This window comes from Xiphias gladius, chromosome 22 (genome assembly GCF_016859285.1).
Source record: "Xiphias gladius isolate SHS-SW01 ecotype Sanya breed wild chromosome 22, ASM1685928v1, whole genome shotgun sequence".
Lineage (NCBI taxonomy): Eukaryota > Metazoa > Chordata > Actinopteri > Istiophoriformes > Xiphiidae > Xiphias > Xiphias gladius.
The window spans coordinates 26,702,626-26,722,592 of NC_053421.1; the positions used below are offsets into that span (position 1 = coordinate 26,702,626).

The 19,967-nt window shown below is 40.6% G+C and overlaps 1 protein-coding gene across 4 annotated transcripts in view; it reads right to left on the reverse strand.

Annotated features, from left to right (window-relative positions):
• The window catches only part of sema6e (sema domain, transmembrane domain (TM), and cytoplasmic domain, (semaphorin) 6E), a 154,727-nt gene that overhangs the window by 20,165 nt on the left and 114,595 nt on the right, over positions 1–19,967 (reverse strand). For all 4 annotated transcript variants that reach the window (XM_040118198.1, XM_040118197.1, XM_040118195.1 and 1 more), the window contains 2 exons: positions 11,659–11,736; positions 73–131 (listed from right to left, as the gene is read on the reverse strand). In XM_040118198.1, coding sequence (XP_039974132.1) covers positions 73–131; positions 11,659–11,736 — 137 coding nt within the window. The remainder of the gene's footprint in view (positions 1–72; positions 132–11,658; positions 11,737–19,967) is intronic.

Below are 19,967 nucleotides of genomic sequence, written 5' to 3' on the forward strand. Positions count from 1 at the left end.
TTTTCTCTCTCTCTCTTTCCTCTTTCATCACTTATGTAAATCACTAAGCATAAATAAATGTTTCCGTCTCACCGTGGCAGGTATCAGGGTGCTGATGGTAGCCGTTCTCCACATCCTGTTCAAACCCACTTCTGAATAGAAAGAAAGAAAAAAAACCACACACACACACACACACACACACACACACACACACACACACACACACACACACACACACACACACACACACACAAGGACACACACACACACAGAGAACACACACACACACAGAGAACAGCAACAAAGACCAAAAGACCTGTCAGTAAATTTCAATCCATTTCACTGACTGTCCATTTCTAACAAAGTACCTCACCCAGTCTTCCCAAAAATTGGTTTTTGTTGATGAGGACTGCTTAGAGACAGGGAAGTAAGTGCACCTTAACAAAATTTAATTTGTTTTCCGTCTGCCCGAGGTCAGAGTGTCTGTATCTCCTATTTGTTGCTTGGATACAGTGGTGGCCGGACCTGATGCAAAAATTCATCCCTTGGATCTTCTTACAAGGTTCTATATATCCTCAATTTTGTGGTGTTTGGGAGATTCAAGGAGTTAGTTTGTGATCAAAAGTTGTCATTTCTCTTTGTCAGTCCTCACTTTCCCTCCACCTGCCTCCTCTGGTTGTACTTCAGATAGTCATTTCCTACATGTTCTGGATCTGGCCAGATCTGTCTTTATACATAGCACTTTCTGTGGCTGCACTGTATTTTAGTCTACTGAGTCTACCGCTGGTAAAATTGTTACCTAGTTTGCCTTCTCTGCAATGAATGTCAAAGTGTATGATTGTTGCATATCAGTAAAAAAAATAGTCTGAAGGAAAGTGTGTTGATTAAGAGCGACTGACACAAAAACATGTTATTTCTGTGGATAGTTTTGTGGAAACATTTTCTGCCACAAAACAAAAGCTCAATCATGTCAAATAAATCCTTCAAATCCTTCTGTCATCCTGAACTTGTTTCTGTGCAATCCAAATCCCCTTTATTCGCCTTTTGAACCACTCCTGCAAACTGACAAGAAACCTGAGCTGACAATTATCGATTTTCTGCTACTCTGATGAAAATGTGCTTGGGATTGATTCGCTGTTCCTCCAATAGACGCACCATCTTTCACCTTCGAGTCAATCAGAAATCAAAGGCTCATCCAGATGCGTCCATTTGGCAGTTGAGTAATGAGACTGAGCTGACGCACACAGTGCAGTGGAAGCCCCTCTAGCTGAGCGCTGCTTCGCATCAATGCCAACAATCCTCCCACACATTGTAATAAACCAAATAAAATAGACATGGGCTTATAAACTGCACAAGCACAAGTGTAATGATCCAGTATCCACGCAGAAAACACTTTGTACAGGCATGCATGCACGCCTACTCTGTAACAAACCAATTAGTTCCTTATATAACCTAAAAATAAAACCTACATCTCACACAGATTATATGCAAACACACAGACTTCCTGCATCAATCTATAATTATCGAGCATACCTCACACTCTCTCAGACACACACACTCTCACTCTCTCTGTCTCTCCCTCTCTCACACACACACACACACACACACACACACACACACACACACACACACACACACACGGGAAAAATACATAATCTTGCACCTACAGTTGGTGTCACGCACAATCGTCAACACAAACATAATTCTCAGCTCCTGAGAGAGAGGATAGATGTCTAAACTGGAGGCAGAAGCCAACAAACATCCAAATATCGAGAACACTGAACCCAGCTGGAGGAGGAGGGGGGCGTCGTCAAATAATTAATCCCCTCAATTTCTTTCTTCAGTGTGTGTTAGAGCAGCAACTCTGCCGTCAGGTTTGGGACGTGTGTTTGTAGAACCTGCTGTGAAGAGGCTGCCTAGCACGCGAATACACACCTGGTGCACTAAATTAAACCCTTCGTTACTCACTTAAAACCCCGGATCTCTCATAGTAAGTTCGGAGGGGGTCGGTGTAAAACAGGAGGGGATTATCAAAATCAAAGACCACAAGGCTGATGCAAAGTTTTCGTGCGGAGAATGAAGGTGTCCGGGAGAGAACAAACTTAAAAAATATGAAATATCTCTCCAAGGCTTGACGTCAAACAATTATTGCTCCATAAATGGTCTGATCACATTTACAGCAAGCTTTTTTCCTTCGGTATGAATCACAGCGAAAAGTTTTATTTTCTTAACATTATATTTAAAAAAAAAAAAAAAAAAGAGTAAAAACTATCCAGTTAATCAGAGGGAAAATGCAAAAATTAGAAGAAAATGATTATAATGACAGGTTGGGAACCACTGGTTTAAGGCTGGTACTACATCATCTTTTTTTTAATCAACAGTTTCACTGAAGAAGCTTAAACCTTCAATGAATTCCACTTGGTCACGACTGTCTGTGCAGCTAAATCCTGACACAGATCACGGTTTCATGTCATAAAACTCCTTTGCTGTCTAGAAACTATTAGAACACACGAAAAAGCCATAGATACTTTTTCCTCCACTTGTATTTATTTATCTACATTTTTAGACATTTTAGGAGTTAAAAAAAAAAAAAAAAAGACAGAACATTTAAGCTATTATCCTGCTGTGACTCACATAATCTCCACCAGAAAACACCAGAAAATTAAAAGATCACGAGTGTTGGGGGTGAAAGTAACAGCGATGTCCCCCTTTAAACACAATGAATGCTCTTCTTGCACGTTAGCCCTCTCTACCACCATAACATCAGGCAAAACCACCAGAGTCCACGTGGATCAGGAAAGATAAATTAATTCATTAAAGAACCCAAAAATGCCATCTTTGATGGAGAGCAGCAATAAAATGCCTTGTGCGTGATTTATTATGTGATCGCGCTGCGCCCTCCTAAACATACTCATATACAGTAAAGATAGATGATCAGTACGTGTAGTAATTTAGACTTTATTTACAACATTTTAATGGAAATACGGCTTATATTGCACTGACATGTTCCTTCATCGAAATCCACGTGGAGTTTGCGGTTTATTCCTCCCAGCTCGTCAAACCAGTAAAGCACTGTAAACACGGAAGTACGCTCTGTGACAACTGATGTGAGCTACTCTCTAAAAATCAACGATTCAGTTGTGGGGTTGTTTTAGAATAAAATCCAGTTGGAGCGGAGCGGGGCTTCATGGCACAAAGGCATAGGCGATGTCAAGCTGTTGGCTATGCATTTGTTAGCAGGTGAGACACATTGTTGGGTTTAGTTGCTTCAGGAGAACTGAAAACTCCATTCTCACTGTTAAGTGCACCGGAGGCTTCGGGTTTCCACGTCACACCTGTGAAAGTTGCACACTGGACTATGATTGGCCACGACCTATTTATGTCACAAATTCGTTTCGTATGCCCACCGGTAAAACTCCGCTTTAAGGCGAGCGCCCAAGAACTTTCCACATTCGGCAAATGAATGTGAAAAGAGCCATTCAGTGTCAAACTCTGCACATAAATCATTTTGCACAGTGAATGTCAAATGTGTCCAACAGTGAAATAGTAATAAGCAAAACCCATTTTTGAGTGGAGGGGGACTTTATGTACTGACGTGAACCAAAGCTTGTAAACAGAGTTTAGTTAACTAGTAGGATGACAGGTCACCTTTACACTTCAAAAAGCACGCCAGACTTGTCAGCACTCTTCACCATAATTGACCTTCTCTGGTGTTCATGCACTTAATTAAACAGCTGAACACAACCATGAGGCAAGAATTCATTTTGTTCTGCTTGGCTTTGCAAACACAAGAACCTGCTGGCTGTCAAATATCGACATCTGTCTGCTTCCCCACAAACCCCATTCAGTCTGGGTTCATGTCCTGTTGCTGGCTCAGTTACACTTTTAGTCTAATAAACGTCATAAGACAACTTGGGATTTGAATTTCCAGGTGCTGTAGTGCTGCCATCTGACTATTAATGGTATTGTTCTCGCCAGGCCAAACAAACAAACTGATTTTTTTCCCACCTGGCGTAATAGTTTTGGTGTGTGATCATTTTTTTTATCCTGGCATTGACAATAAAAGAGCTTTGCACTCAGTGGCACCATACTGATTTCATTTAGCAGATCACAGAAAAAACTTCTTTGGCTGGACCGCCTTCAGTTTTAATGAATGTGGTGTTGACTCAACCTTAAATAACATACCACACAGATGTAGCGCCTTGAGGTGAGTATCTGCAAAACAAATTAACACCTGCAGACGCGGGTCCATAAAAAAGATAGAATGCTGGCACAAAATAAAGATTTCATAAGCAGCCCACACGACAAAACAAAATGACGATCTGCATGAATACAGATTTGTTACCAATTTAAAAGTCGGATGGCTGAAAATGTTCGGTGTCTGATCTGCAGATTTAAAAATCGATATTCCACCACTGCTCCTCTTTAATTATAAAACAAACTAAACTGAACATGACCAAAACATGAAGACGATAATTTTATTTATGTAGCACTTTTCAAAGACAGGATACAAAGCGCTTTGCATAAAAATAGTCCATGTGTAGATCAGACATGACATACAGTAGAGCAGTTAATTTCCTAAATACACAGACACACATTATAAATCTAGGGCCGATTATAATTCTGATTTGGCATCATGACAGATCGGAACGAGTTGGTGTTGACACTCAGGAGATAAAATCATACAATGTGTTGTTTAATGCTTCGCTAATGTCACTAATCACCGTCTGAACAACTCACTGTCTGTTGCTCTCATTAGGGATTATTTTAAACAGGTTCTACACTCACGACTGGCATCAGGATCGCTGACATTATGCAGCTGGTGAGACTTAAAAAAAAAAAAAAAACTAAACTAAACTAAAAATGGCGAGCAAAAGGTAAAACAGAGTGGCGTTTCTCGAGTGACTTATTTTATAATCCAATTCATCGGGTTTCAAGTAAAAGCCACAGCTCGGAATCTCACCTCACTCTGATGAGGTCCTCCGGCTACTCTCTGCGCTGAGTTTGAGCTCACAGCTTGTGTTGTTCTTGATCTCTTCATCCAACATCTCATCCAATATTAGTATTTCAACTTGGTTTCCCATAGGATTTTGGCCATTGCCTAACGACACAGGTCTAATAATAGTCTACCTATCACCAGCTCGTCATCAGTCGTTCAGTATGTGCTTCTTTCTGACTCCCAAGGTTTAAAAAAAAAAAAAAAATCTGTGCATGTTGATGAAAATAGCTGTTAAGTGTGGGGCGTCTAGTTTTCTAGGTTTTAGTGATCTTAAGGCATATTCATCGCGATGGCAACCTGCATCTAATGTTTTCTATGTAAGCTCACACACACAAGCAGTGTCTTGACACTGGGATACGTCACTGTCCTATTTCCCCTGCATTTATGCGTGTCAATGTCGCCCGGGTTGACACATCCTGTTCAATGTACCGTGACATGTCAAATGGCAATGCAGTCAGGCTTTGCACTTAATGAATAAGTCTGGCGATATCCTGCGTTTTTCCTATTTTGAGTCAATCCCACATACACCGCTCTGCTGCCACAGATACAGACTAGAACCAAATGTGTATTAATACACAGCTGAAAATAGTCCTCAACAAGTGCACTATTTACTCTAGTCTGTCTAATATTTCCTAAAAGGTAAAGTGCCGACCTGTTTCAGGGAAATTACTGAGCCCTTATTTTATAATGAAAGTACATGTAAGTAACCTGCTTTCAGTGGTTTACTGTATGTATTAAGGAACCAATAGGTGAGCAGCGGAGTGCCACAGACAGGGGACTGAAGTTAGCAGGTATCCAGAGGTGGATGAACACATGGTCTGATTTGTTAACAATAACAAAAATATAGATGTCGACAGCTTTCTCCTTAAAGGCGTTTCGACATGCTCTACACAGCTGACCTGATTTTTCCTTCCAGTTTGTTTATCCATCTGCCGTCCCTGGCCGTGCTTTGTTTTGGCATTGTGCTGTTGCGACAGTGATCGTTTCAAATGCATTATGGATGACACAAAAACTAAAACACCCTGAAACGGTATGAAGTCGAGCCGTCCAGCCAAACAATCTTTCAACATGTGAGACGAAATGGCAGAAAGAGAAAGCGGGCTGTGAATCCTCTTTTCCCTCTCTCTCCTGCGGATCAGTCACAAATCAGTCATTAAAATTTATGCCACCTCTGGATGAGAACTGACCGGAGGTAAAAAGAGACCGATAGTCCATGAAAAGAGTGATGTGAGAGAGGAGACAGTGAGAAAGAGACAGACAGAGAGAGAGGAGGAGGGCCCAGGAGGGTGAGGACTATTGAGCTGCTTCATATCAAACTCTGGCTCTTTCTGCTGCTGCCTGATTGACATTAGTTCATCCTTCTCTCGTTCCATCTCCTTCCCTTTCTCCTCTTTCACCCGCTATTCCTCAACTCCTCTCAATGATGTATACATATAAAAAAGACATCACTTAAGGGAGGTTTAAAATCTGATGTCACTTTAGAGCCACACAGACAGCCTGAGCAGACTGTTTCTTTTGTTGACTAGGACAATTGAAATGAAAAGCAGATGTTCTGCAATACTCTGTACTTTGGAATCTGAAGAAAAATCATTCTCCCCTTCCTCTCACGTTTTCTCCTTCTTTTACCCTTTGCTCCTTTTGTTTTGCCTTCACATTTCCCTCCTCAGTCCATCCATTTCTTGCTCCTTAGTTTCCACCTCTCTCTCAGTTCCCAACTTTTTTATTTTGCTTCTCTTTTTTGTCCTACTTCCCTTTGTTCTTTCCTCTGTCCATACCCCCCCCCCCCCTCTCTCCCTCTCTCTCTCTGGACGAGGGCTGATAGTTGAGTCTGCACAGGATATTTTGGCTGATCTGTCTCAGGTTCTGGTCCATTGGTTTCCAGTGCGGCTCCGTCCTGCACGCTATACACCGACTCATAAATCAAACCTCAGCCAGCAGCTTGGAGCGCCTCCCCAGCGTGAAGCCACATCGGCATGTCCTCTCTCTCCTCTCTCACCTTCCAGTGACAGCTACTAACTCCTAACCTCAAACCACATACATAACCTTAATCTTAATTACATCCTTGACTCAAATACTAAAACTCACTCCTTAAAGTCACAACAAAATTAAAAACAACTTTTTCATCTTGCTTCCCAACTATCACGCTTTATTACACACACATTTTTAATAAACCAATACATATTTTCCATCAAAATCTCATTACTTTTACTTCCTTGAAACCAGTGCATCTTTAATGATAACTCAGTGTGCACCAAGATGCATAAACAAATGTTCCAACTCATAGAATGTCTAAACAATTTCTAAACAAAGCCACCTCTTTCAAATTTAAGTATCTTACTCCGTCATAGCCTGCTTGTTTTCTGCTAATTAAATTACCCCTCTCCCCACAATATTCCATCTCATTGGGAGGTGGGACATCAGATTAACCAATTCACCCCAATGGATGCAAACACTTTTTTCAAAAGTATCAGAGAACGAGTAAAAGGCCAAATGATGGCATGTCTGTGTAGCCTACTGTCCTGAAAATAACAATAACCCTCTGTCTAAAAGCACTAAATCTGCTTACTATCACCTCTAAAGCCCACAAATAAGACATAACATAGTAATTGCTGAGCTGTAGATGCGCTGGGAGGTGGATTTTGTTACCATTGGACAACCTGGGCTAGCTGTTTCCCTCTGTTTGCGGTGTTACTGCTAAGCTAAGCTAACTGGCTTTAGCCTAATTTTTAACTGGGAGATATGAGTGTAGTGTCAATCTTCCCGCCTAACTCACAGCAGGAAAGCAAATGTGCGCACTTCCCAAAATGAAGAATGAAGAACGAAGCATAGCGTACAAAAGGAAGGAAGGAATACCCCCCCAAAAATCTCGGTATAAAATTCTGCAAAGTGGCTCAAAGAGTCATTGCAGAAAAATGTGGAAAACACAGAAACATTTTCAAACAATTTAATTCAGAATAATCCCCTTCTCCATTGTTAATGTGTTTGTTCAGTTGTTCCAAACACTCAGTTTCTTACTAGATACACTATGTCCTCGTCCTGCTATTGCTTCCTCAGAGCTCTGAAGAAAGTAACTTTATTGGAAAAGTGTCAATAGTTTGGGACATACTGAACGTATGTATGAACAGAAGAGAAATGGATTAAGGAGCAGGAGTGGTTTTAGATGTTTCTATGGAATTTTTAATGCTTTTCTTCATCGTGACCCTGGTAACCACTGCAATTCATTGTAACTGCTGTGAAACAACTGCTTTCCTTCCCCAAGACAAGCTACAAACCTTCAGAACCACCTTTTAAGTTTATGGGAGTTGAGTGTTGGACACTCAAAAGATGACTTAAAAACACGCTCACGTTGTATGGTAAATATTAAGCTTAAATTAGGTTATCTTAGCACAAAGACTGCAAACAGGGGGGCAAAGCCAGCTCGGTTCTGTCACAAAGGTCACAAAATCTGCCTCAACATGTTATATTCTTAATCCATACAAGAACCGAAGTGTAAAAGTTTAACAGGAGGGTTATTTGCCTGATTGTTTCTTGGCCGGGCACAGTGGCTTCATGGAGTCCTGCGTCACCAAGAGATTGCCAGTCAACCAGCAGTTTCCAGTCTTTATACTAAGAAAAGTTAACCAGCTGCTGGAAACAGCTGGTTGTCTGGCAAGACAAGACTCCAGGAAGTCACTGTACCTGACCAAGAAACTGGCAAGAAAAGCGTATTTCACCGAACTGCAGAGCCATTCCTTTAAAGTCAAAAACGTAATAACACTATAAAAAAGTCCTCAGTCCGTAACAGCTAAAAACAAAAGATGGAATGATTCAAGTACAAGGATCCAACTTGTACACATTGTACTGTCAAATACACAAATAGAAGGGGGCACACAGAAACATGCATCTAAAAGCAAAAAAATCCCATTAGCTTCTGTCTGTGCGAGGGCAAAGAGAGTAATATGTCTGACTGGCCAAGCAGATGATACGCAATAATTCCAAGTCTGCAAATTTTCAGCCTTCAAAATAATCTATGGGAAGCCAGTCGTCAGTGGCAGTCATGCTCTCTGTACGTTTGTGTTTGTGTGTAGGTGTGTGTGTGTGTCTAATGGAGGGGCAAGGTAGGTGTAGTGGGATGTCAGTCTACGACAAACGCCACAGACACAGTTTACAACCAGTGTACATAGAGGTTAAAGGGTGGTAATTTGCAGGTTGCAGGTTGTGCATCAACCACACAGGGATATGCAAAGACCTTGACTGCCCGGAGACACAGGATGAGAAAATAGTACCTTAAACTGCCTCTGCGCCTCCTCCTCCTCCTTCTGTACCCTTTACTGCATCCATCTATTTGTCTACCTATTCATCCACGCATCTGTCCATCCATCCACCCATCCATATTTCTTCCCCAGTTTGCCAGACCGCTGCATGACAGACGTGGAGGGAGATGTTGAAAAAGAGTGCAGTGATTGGCCTGTTGCTTGCTCATGGAAGTCCAACTGAAATTTTATTGCATTTTAGCTACTACATAATAGTTATTGTGAAGAAAAAAATAGGTTTACTAATTTTCAATTTTTTTTTCATTTTCATGGCCCGCCTTTCTGTGCTTTAGCCAGAATGCCGTTTCACTGTCTACGTAGACGTAGAAACTGTTTGTGGACATCAAATACTTTTATTTTCTCCCTTATTTTTTACTTAAGAACTGTTTTATAATATGTTCTTAATTTTAGAACCTGAACCTGAGAGTCTCAATACTCTCTCTAAGAAACTCGCTGTTCTACCATTGGCTGACAGTGACACAAACAGCTAAGATGTTAAACAAAAAGAGCCCTTGCTGTTTTTTGATGAGGTTTCTATTGTCTCTTGTTTCTAATGTCTTCTTATCCACATGCACAGACATGCCTTAGCTTGCACCTTGACTTTCTAAACGAGTGACCCAACAAACATCCGGTGGGGAAAACTGCACTGATAATGTCTGTTTACAGGCTAGACACAGTGGGCTAAGGAGCCCAGACATTAAATAGCATAAAAACGTTCCTGCTATTGTACTTCAACATCACTGCTTACAAAACACTCTCTGTCCTTGACTTGAATGCTACATTTTCCAGCGCAAGTTTGTTTACCTTACGCCTCTATGCCCTTGTCAGCTCAGCTGTCAATCACACATGAACATGCCCACTCAGGGGCTTCAAGCTTAAAGGAGCCTTTCTGATATATCTCCAAACAACCTTTGTCCTATTTTTGTGCCTTATTTTAACAACAGATTTGGTCGCTTTGACCAGATGGATACAAGTTGTGGGTCTCAAATGGGATCAGTAAAGTTTTTTATTAAAAACTGCTGGTCAGATATTCATCATGCTGACGTTGCCAAATTCTCTAATTGTAGATAAGCTATTGATTATAAAGAGTACGACACCTCAGAAGCTCATGCAGATCCAGCTGATCAGCACAGCATGTAACAACTCACTTGAGAAGTGAGCCGAGATATGAAAATGATTACTTCTGCTCCTGTTTGGTTGCACATTATTGACTAAGTTAAAAATCTGTCCGCTGTGACTGTGAGTTAGAGAACTAATAATGTCTTTATATAGCTGTGTCCACCCATGTGCTTTCAGACTGACCAAACAACACAGTTTCTGATCTCACCAATTAGTACAACTTTGTCCAGGGAAGAATTAACAGCTGAAATCTCCTGCTGGAGTGTTTAATTAGAAATCACACTATTCCCTCAGTGGTTCTTGATCGGAGACTTCTATGTTAAAGGAGGAATCAACAATGAATCACACTGGGTAGAAAATTGCGGCTGCATCATCGTTAATGGGCCAAAATTTTGAAGAATGTTTTACCTCTGGGAAAACCCCAATCAGTGATAATAAACAGGTGTTTTTGCATGAGCTGTCAAAGCAAAGCTGCAACTTGAAGAGAAACATCAAGAAAGGTTTCAAAACAGAGAGCAGTGCAGCAACAGTTTTCTGCCCTGTGCGGGTACGTACTGATTCACAATCTGGAAATATGAAACCGTACCAGATCATTTATCTCTTAACGTTCAGTTTGCCCCTTTTATTTTCCCCTTAATGTAGCTTTACGGTTGGAAAAATCACCTTGTTCAACCTTGTCCAACAGTCTGCCTATCTCACACATATATATCTACATACATGATGTTTACACTGATGTTTGGTGTCTTAGGAAAATTTGGAATCGTCACTAGAATTTAAAATAAAGTTTCGTGAAATTGAACAAAATCTGACAAAAAAAGCAGGAGTTTACGATGACTGGCCCATCAGCAGGTCCGGTTTGTGTGTTTTACCTCCCAAAGAAATTCAAAGCTAAATTTCCACCTACGCTCAGCCTCTCTGCACTCTCTACCATAGTTCCTTGAAATATGTCTGACAATTTAAAAACTAATAGTAATGTTTGTATTTGAAATTATACCCGATATGGACTGCAACTCATTTAAAGATCAATACCTCAGCGCACAACATTAGGCTGAATGAGTTTCCCCTGTAATTTCTGAACATGCACTTAAGAGGAACGAGATACAAACAAAGCAGTAGTCAAGCAGCTTTTACCAGTTACAAAGTCAACATTAATCCAACACTGATGGCTGTAATGCTGGTTGTGGTGACATTTGTCAGCTCTCCCCTATAATAAGTACAATCTGTGTGTGTGTGTGTGTGTGTGTGTGCGCGCGTGTGTGTGTGACTTACTTGAATCCAGGTGAGACCGTGGCACAGCTGCCTGACTTGAGCCAAATGCAATAAGGATCCCGTGAAGACAGACAGCTTCTGCACAAGAGACAGAGGCGCACAAAGACAGATGGTCAGTGATGTAAGGAAGTGTAGAGTGAAGCGTGTACGAAAAACACAGAGCCCAGCAGATGTTGGCTGGGTGATGAGGCACTACACTGCCACCAAACTAACGACACCCATCGCTTTCCTCAACTCTGCGGCACTTTCATTTTCATTGAGTGTGGTGAAAAGTTGTAAAAATTGTTAATAGTTCCCCGATGATAGAACAGAAGCGGCATTATCATGAAATCGAAGTATAAATCTTTACATCTTAACTGCAACTCTTCATGCAACTCCTATATTCTTGGTTTTATGCAAATGAACTTCTGTTCTGTTTACAAAGTATTTCTCATATACACAGATGTGTAGTATTTAAACACAGTTTATCTAAATCTTTTTATGACTGGATGCACATTTTAAAATGGGTACATCATAATTTAAGCAGTGCTTCTTTGTATGAATAAAATATGTAATTAGCTATGTTTGCTAACGTTCAGTCACAAACACTCACTAACAAGTATCCCGACTGTAATCTCCATAAAAGACATTAATGCAGAGAATTTATATAAAGAGACACAGGAAAGATCACAATCAGATTAGTTTTTGATTAGTTAGGACAACAGACTTTGTTTTTGTTTTCTTACTGAATTGAAAGGGATTAAAAACAGAGCTTGTGTTGTACTCTTCTGCATCTCTTACAGGCTTTAAAGTCCCAATCCATAATTATTTTGACCAGATACATTGCAAGTATTTACACATACATAATGGAAGAGCTTAACTTGTAGATGCATAATTGAAAAAAAAAAAAAAAAAAAGGCCATTTTTTTCTTTTGTACTTACCAAAATTGAACTCCAAAGGCATCAGAAACAAATGAAAGTAGCTTGAAAGTAATTTCAGTCTTTTTATTTAGTAAATTAAATGTGAAGCCACTCTATCGTACAACACCAATAGATTATGGTCCTAGTCTTTAGTTTTCAGGAAGTCATTTCCAGAGAAAATCAATCGATTCTGCGCTCTGTCCAAATACACAAATAAACAAAAAAGAAACTAAGGAAAATCTGGGAGCGTCCTCCACTTCTCATAGTACAAGGCGACATCATGTTCCCTACAATCTGCACGTCCCCCTTCAACACATGGTATAAAACAGTAAACTAATTAAAAATCTGTTACTTGAAGATTTACGGGGAGTTAGTTCAACCTAAAACAAGGTAGGTTAAGTTGCTCTTTGATAATTTGTTTTAATTATAATAATTTTGACTTATATGTTGTCTAGTGTTAATCAAGGTTTTAAAAGATCTGTCTATAATTTTGACAACTGCAGTTTCCAGTCTCGTGGTTTGGCTTTTGGTGGTGGGTAGACTCTTTCATTTGCATTTGGACCTTCAAGTCAGGATCAATGCGGGTCACTCAGGCCATCAAAAGCTGCACTTAAGGTTTACAGTGTGGTCATACTGATTAGTCATAAATGACCTCATTCTGTGAGAACAGCCAACATTTTACCACCAGTCTCGTGTCAGCAGTCAGCAGACGACTAAATCCCCTACTCCCAATTACTGTACTGTACTCTATGTCTGTTGCGTGACTTAGTGGATAACATATGTTGGATGGACTTGAGATCGTTTACTTCCTCGCTTTAAGGCAGCCAGCAGTAACCTCCATCAACAGCCATCAGTCACATTCCCCACAGTATAAATTCTCAGCAGAATCAAAAAAAATGCAGTACTTTTCCTCTGCTTTGAGACCCACATGTCAGATCTGTTGATTAAACTCTTCCACTGATCTGCCGTCAGTCCCTCTGCCACATGTTTCATTTAAGTCTGTGGTTTCTAAATCTTGCACTGTGGAACGAGTTGCGCGATCCTTCTGGCCGTCATTCTGCCGCTGTATAATTGCAAACCAACACTGGATGTCAGGGAGAGATTTAACAATATTTTTTCACCACTGCAGTACGTACTGATTGCAGATCTGCAGTATTCACCCAGCATCGCCAACATAGTGAGCACAAAGTACACAGTGACAACAGTAATGTTTACCTACTGCCTTTCAGCAGTCACTTTAGAGATGTTTTAGCCTGTTATGCTGAATAATTCCATCGGAGATAAAAGTAAAGAAACAAAACAAAAACGCCAACAGCTTGCTGGTGGTGGTGCTGGGTGCAGCGTCATGTCAAACAACAACCTTCTATGGCAGTCAAGGAACGAGTTTAAATGAGTTTTAATGAGGACTCCTGTGACCTGCTTTAAATATCCAAAGTTATTTACAATTATCTGATCTGATCTGAGTGTGCAGGTGTTACACTACCTTCACCCTCAGTCTGTAAACACTGCAGAGATATCCCACGGAGTGTCACTCTAACAGAGAGTGAGGTAATTCAACACAGAAACTATTCTCCGTCTGATGCCTGCAGCTGGGAACTGAGTATCAGTTTATCTGAGTCATTGTGTTATGCACACACCTCATGCATGCAGTCGTAGCATAGCACAGCATCACAACCGTGCAAGATACGTACACGTGTGCAGTTGAGATCAAAATGAGAGGTGAGTTCGACGACAGGTTTGGGGCAAGAAAGGGCGCCGGAAGTAGGGAGGTTAAAAGTAGGGAAGGGGCGGGCCACTGGCCCCCCCAAATGACACCCTTGGCCCAAATTTGTTTTAAGTCATGGATCACTGTATCCCAGTTCCCATTATTCCTGTCCACTCTAGGACATTAGGTCAAAGTACAGACCATCATGCGATGGGATCACACTAGCCGACGCCTGTGAATAATGTAGTAAGGACTACTGAGAACTCATGGGTCGGAATGTCAACATGTTGACGGGCGTCGTGGCTGGAGTGATCCCATCGCAAGATGGTCTCTAGTTTTTTATGGAAACAACAAGAAAAACAACAATAATAACCACCAACAGCTGACCTGGGGATGCCATAGAGATACGTAACAAATCCAGGCTAACTTACAGCTTATAACAACATGTGCTACAAAATTGACATAGATGGAATTCATCGTTATTGCCCTCCAAAACAACCCGTATATGCGTTTTCTGATCTGACAACCCTGTCCGCACTGCCTTCAAAAAAGACGATTTGTGTGTCAAAGTCCGACGCTTTGTTGATCCTTCCATACACACCGACCTCCTCCCCGTACAGGCTTTGAGGCTCTACAACACCACCACAGTACTTCTGCCTTTCCTCCAACAGACAATAACAATACACGTAAATATAAGTTTACAATACATCGTTCGCTTTAGGGATTGTTACAAACAATGATTTAGTCGAGCTGATAAAGTTCCTTTTTTTGTTGAGACTGTCAAGAGGTATTTATTCAACTCAGTAGTGGCCTTGTGTTTCATAAATATTCTGTGAGGCATCTTCAGGTCTGTGTTGGGGAGGATTTTATTGTGATGAAGGTAAAGAAAACTTTCTCCCCAATTACATAATTCTCAATGGCATAATTGAGTGATTAGCTTTATTATTCCAAAGGACAATTGATTTGCAGTGAGGGGAAAACAACATTCACATTAAAAGCGCAAGTCACGAGTGCGTCAGAGACACGGTCCACATGACACATTCAGACTGGAGGGAACATACAGAAAGAGGAGGGCTGAAGTCTTTTCTCGTCATAAGTCATGAGCTAAGCTGCAAGGGTGTTTTGAGTTAGCCAAGTCCCGTTTAAACCCATCTGACTCATGACTCAAGTGTGTAAAATTCTGCAAAATTCTGTAATGTCGTTAAACGTTCTGCTAATGCAGCAAGTACTCAAGTCCATAAAGTCTCGATGACGGCAGTGGCCATCAGGATCTGGTACAACACACTTAATGGGATATTTACCCAACAACAGTGAAAACAAAGGCTTTTAAAATGACCACTGAGTTGAGTCGATGCCTCAAAGAGTCAATTGAAACCAAAAATTGTGAGCTTCAATAAATAGGCTTTTAATGCTGAACAACTGAAATGAATGGTTACTGCTATGTTTCACCCCCCCATACCTAAACATTCACAGGAAGTGGGTGAGCTTAACTTCAGAGTGAAAGAAAACTCTCTTTTAATCAGCAAAAACAACTTCCTGTCCAGAAAATCCCCAACTGTTATTATTTTTCTTTGCTCTCAAAGTTTCACAGACCGAGGACCTCTGCGTATTGAGGTCTTAAAATTACTCTCGCCTGCGTGTGTGGCTACCAATATGTGACAGTGAATAGAGCAGCTTTAATAAATGATTCATGCCCTAGCCATAAGGTATGTATGCATCTCTCTCCTCGTTCTGCCTCCCTTCGTCTCTCTGTATGCCTTCAGTTACATGACAGGAATTAACGTCAGCACTGAAGCACTGGAAAAAGAGGCCAGCTGTGTCAAGCTGTGGAGTTCGGTGGGAGACGCCTAGAAAAGTCATATGTTCCTCGTGCGACATTGTTCTCATACTTTCGGCTTATATACACGACGTGTGTATGTGCGTGCCCCTCGTCACTCTTTAAAGCTTCAGACTTCTCTTCTTCCCTCTTGCTCAAACTCTGTCATGCTATGATGAACACGTAGGTGTGTATGTTCGCCTGCAGCCAAACTGTGTAAGGAACATCCATTAGCTGCTGAGGGGAGAAGGGATTTATCCAGCTTCTGAGGCTGGGACTCATAACTTCCAGCTGTCATTTAGCCAACATCCTGGGAATAACCCAATACTGGCTTGCTAGAGATGGTTTTAGCTAATACTGTGTGACGCTGATGGTGAATACCTAAACTCAGTTAAGCTTTTCAAGAAATATAACATTTTATTACCTTACTTGAAGCTGATAGTAACTAACTATTGCTGTAATGCTATATTTATTATAAAGCTTTTAAGTTATATCATTAATGTTTTTCCAGAGAATGAAAAGAATGTATACAAACTATACAATGGGCTTCTTACAAGAGTCAGATCACAAATGTTAAAGGGTAATTCCAGTTTATTATGACTAGGATTTTATTTTCATAGTGTTGGACATTATTCCCATTGGTAATGATATTGCAATAAGTAGTTCATTTCTGAAAATCTGCAAATGTGGGGACATCTCTACAGAGAAGTCTGACGGGACAAGAAACATGAGCAGTCAGGAGATCGGACAGATTGTTTAAAAAAAAAAAAAAAAAAGAGTTTAGTCACATTATTTAGAAGAGAAAATGAAGGCAATCAGTAAAGTCATGACCCAAACTGTCTGTTGTAAACATCCATCGCAGTTTACAGATCAACTTCCTGCTTCAGCTCTGACCTTCTGTGCTTCCAGTAGTTGTGCAAACACAGTTTTCCTGTGTGATGAAAGGTTATTACTGACATTTTATTCTGTTTTACCTCCAAATAAAGGAGTTTGCGACTGTCCTCCCAAGAAAAGTGATAGCACCGGTCGTTTCAACAAATGTCCTATAATGACGTGTTTACGTTCAAGTGACCAAGTCCTCTAGCAGCCTTAGGATTTATGACTCTTGTCTGTCAGTAGCAAAGGAAGAGAAATGTGATCTTCTTATACAGCCACAAACGAAAACAAACAAAATGTCCAACTTAGCTGCGGGAAGCTGCTGCTTGCTTCCCCTATCCTACAGTCAGTCAACATTGACTTCTTCTAACCACGACAACGATCTTTCCCTAAGCTTAACTAGGCCGTTTTTGTGCCTGAAGACTTATTGAGTGGAGTAGACAATAACCTTTCTGTTGGTCTTACTGCTCATGTGTCTTTTCCCTTTGGACTTTGTACAACATCGCATTGAGTCTCTGTCTGAGATTTCGGAAGTTGCTTTGGCAAGTACAATATCATTATAAGTAATATAAATGACGGCCATAACTGCAAAAATAAGACCCAAGATGTAATAATTGGAATTATCCAATCTTAAAAATTAACAGCACTTTAATACAGTAGGTGACATTAAAGTAATATACATTTATTTATCTTAGAGCAGCCAATAAGTTGAAACTGTTGATAGAGAAAAAGAAAATATCCACTGGAGCTGAAGATTTCAGGGCTTGGGGCCTCCCTGCTCTTTTATTATATTTATTTATTTTTTTTATTAAAACTCCCATTTCATACAGTTCCTAGACGCTGTTCAAAACAGAGCATTTTCTGAAACCTAATACTGGCAGCAGGGCCTCGAGTGAAAAAAGAAACCCGGTAAAGTCCACAGTGAGGGAGAAACAAGCCAAGAGTGAGAGAAATATATATATATATATATATAGAGAGAGAGAGAGAAAATGGAGGCAGAAAACAGAGAGATGGATTAAATCTCCTCTGGAGGGAGACAGATTCATCGGTGTGGTAAAGGAGGATATGGTGGCTGAAACCTGACCTCCTGGCCAGTGCTGATGAGGCTTACGGGGCCCCCTAATCCCAGGATGAGGTGTGCTATAGCTCTAGTCTCTAAAAAGGATCTGGGGATGTAGCCGGCCGTAAGCTTAAGTAAGGCAGGCCCTTTCCATTTTCTCCCCACATGCCTTGTTTTCCTCTTCCTTCTCCTTCAGCTTCAGAAAAAGAAAAAGAAAAAAAACATGGAAGCCACCATTGCTGGCTCCTGGCCAATCAGCTGGATCCAATTTATGAACGAATGATGTTGAGAGCTTTTCCAGGCCTTTGCAATGAGGGGTTAGCATGCTATGGGGTGTATGTATTCCACAGTGGAGCTGAGCAGAAATCCTTCCTCAGGGTTGTAGGGGTTGACAAAAAAAAAAAAAAAAAAAAAGAAGGGGGGGGGGGGGCTACATTCCTCACAGCCCCAAAAATAGATCCCGAAGCTGGGGAGCAACTTTATTAGCTGGGGTTAAAAAATCGGCTGACAAAACAAAAGGCTGTGGACAAGAGAGACACTTGAAGGCTGTTCTGTGCTCAGCTCAAGCTTTTATTTTGTATAGTTTACAGAATTTTACACTAGAGAGTCACCTACAGTAACTGTCAACTGTGGGTGATAAGTTGATGATTATACTAAACGCAGTTGTTTTATCAATGCAACTAATGATTATTCTAATTGTTAATTAATCTCTCTCTCTCTTTTTTTTTTTTTACATTGTACAAGTAAAGTATGATTCATCAACTGTGGTCTATATAATGGTGGAAAATACCCATCGCAATTTCTCTCAGTCCAAAGTGACATCTTTAATGTTTGTTTTATCTGACCAACAGTCTGATACCAAAAAAGGATTAAATTTAGAAGCAGTGGGTTGACATTAGGTAATTGGGTTACAGTTGTCTTTCTGTAGTAACCTGATACTTAAAACAATCTGGGTAGGGGATTGGAGAACCCTGGATTTCCCCAGCTAGACTTCTGCTGGCCAAAGCTGATTTCTTGGCCACGTATACACATAACCAGGTCTCCAATTAGCTTTTTACATACACGCATGTGAATAACAAAGACATCAATCAGCTAAAGTATTGCTGTGATAGCAAACTGGCGTGGTGAAAAGAAAGATCAGAGCACGGAGTGATGCGTCCTTGTGTTCAAAATAACTATCCGAGTCTAACTCAAAGTAAAAACTAACTCAAATTAACCTCTGGAAGTAAATAAGTGGATTTCCGCAGCTGAACATTTGACTATGTATACAAATCAGACACACGTATGCTGTAAGGCAAAGTGGTGTGCTTGTCCTCACACTGAAGCATCAACCACCTGACATACACATATGCCCATGCGTGTGCGGACACACACACACACACACACACACACACACACACACACACAAAGTCAGGAAGTAGCGTATTGTCTCACTACTACAGTTAAAGTAAGTAATCTGTGCTTCCAAAATAAGGCGGGGAGAAAAATGTGATTGACCTGCTGCATGTTTACATGGATTTACAGTCAGCGGGTTACTACAGAGCATGAAAATGTGAAACGTGTAACCTAATTTCTCTGAGTAAACGTGATATTAAACGAAAAGACGTTTAATATCACTGAAAAAAATAAAAAACAAAAAAACCCACAAAAAACAAAACAAAAAATGTTTGGCATTTTTTGTTGGGTAAATGACTATAAGCATGAATCTATTAATACTTTACGAAAGTATTCCACAATTTCTTTCTTAGCCTTTCATACCAGTTAATATCATCTAACATGGCAACTGTAAATCCCAGGGATATGAAACTATCAAGGAGCACTAAAAATCCTTCTTATTTCAGCTCTGTAAGGAAACAGAATCCCGGACATTCAAACATTAAGCTCGGGGAAGAATCAGATCAGAATCGTCTTATAAAAACATTCAACCTTACCCACGCCATACTTCCCCGCTG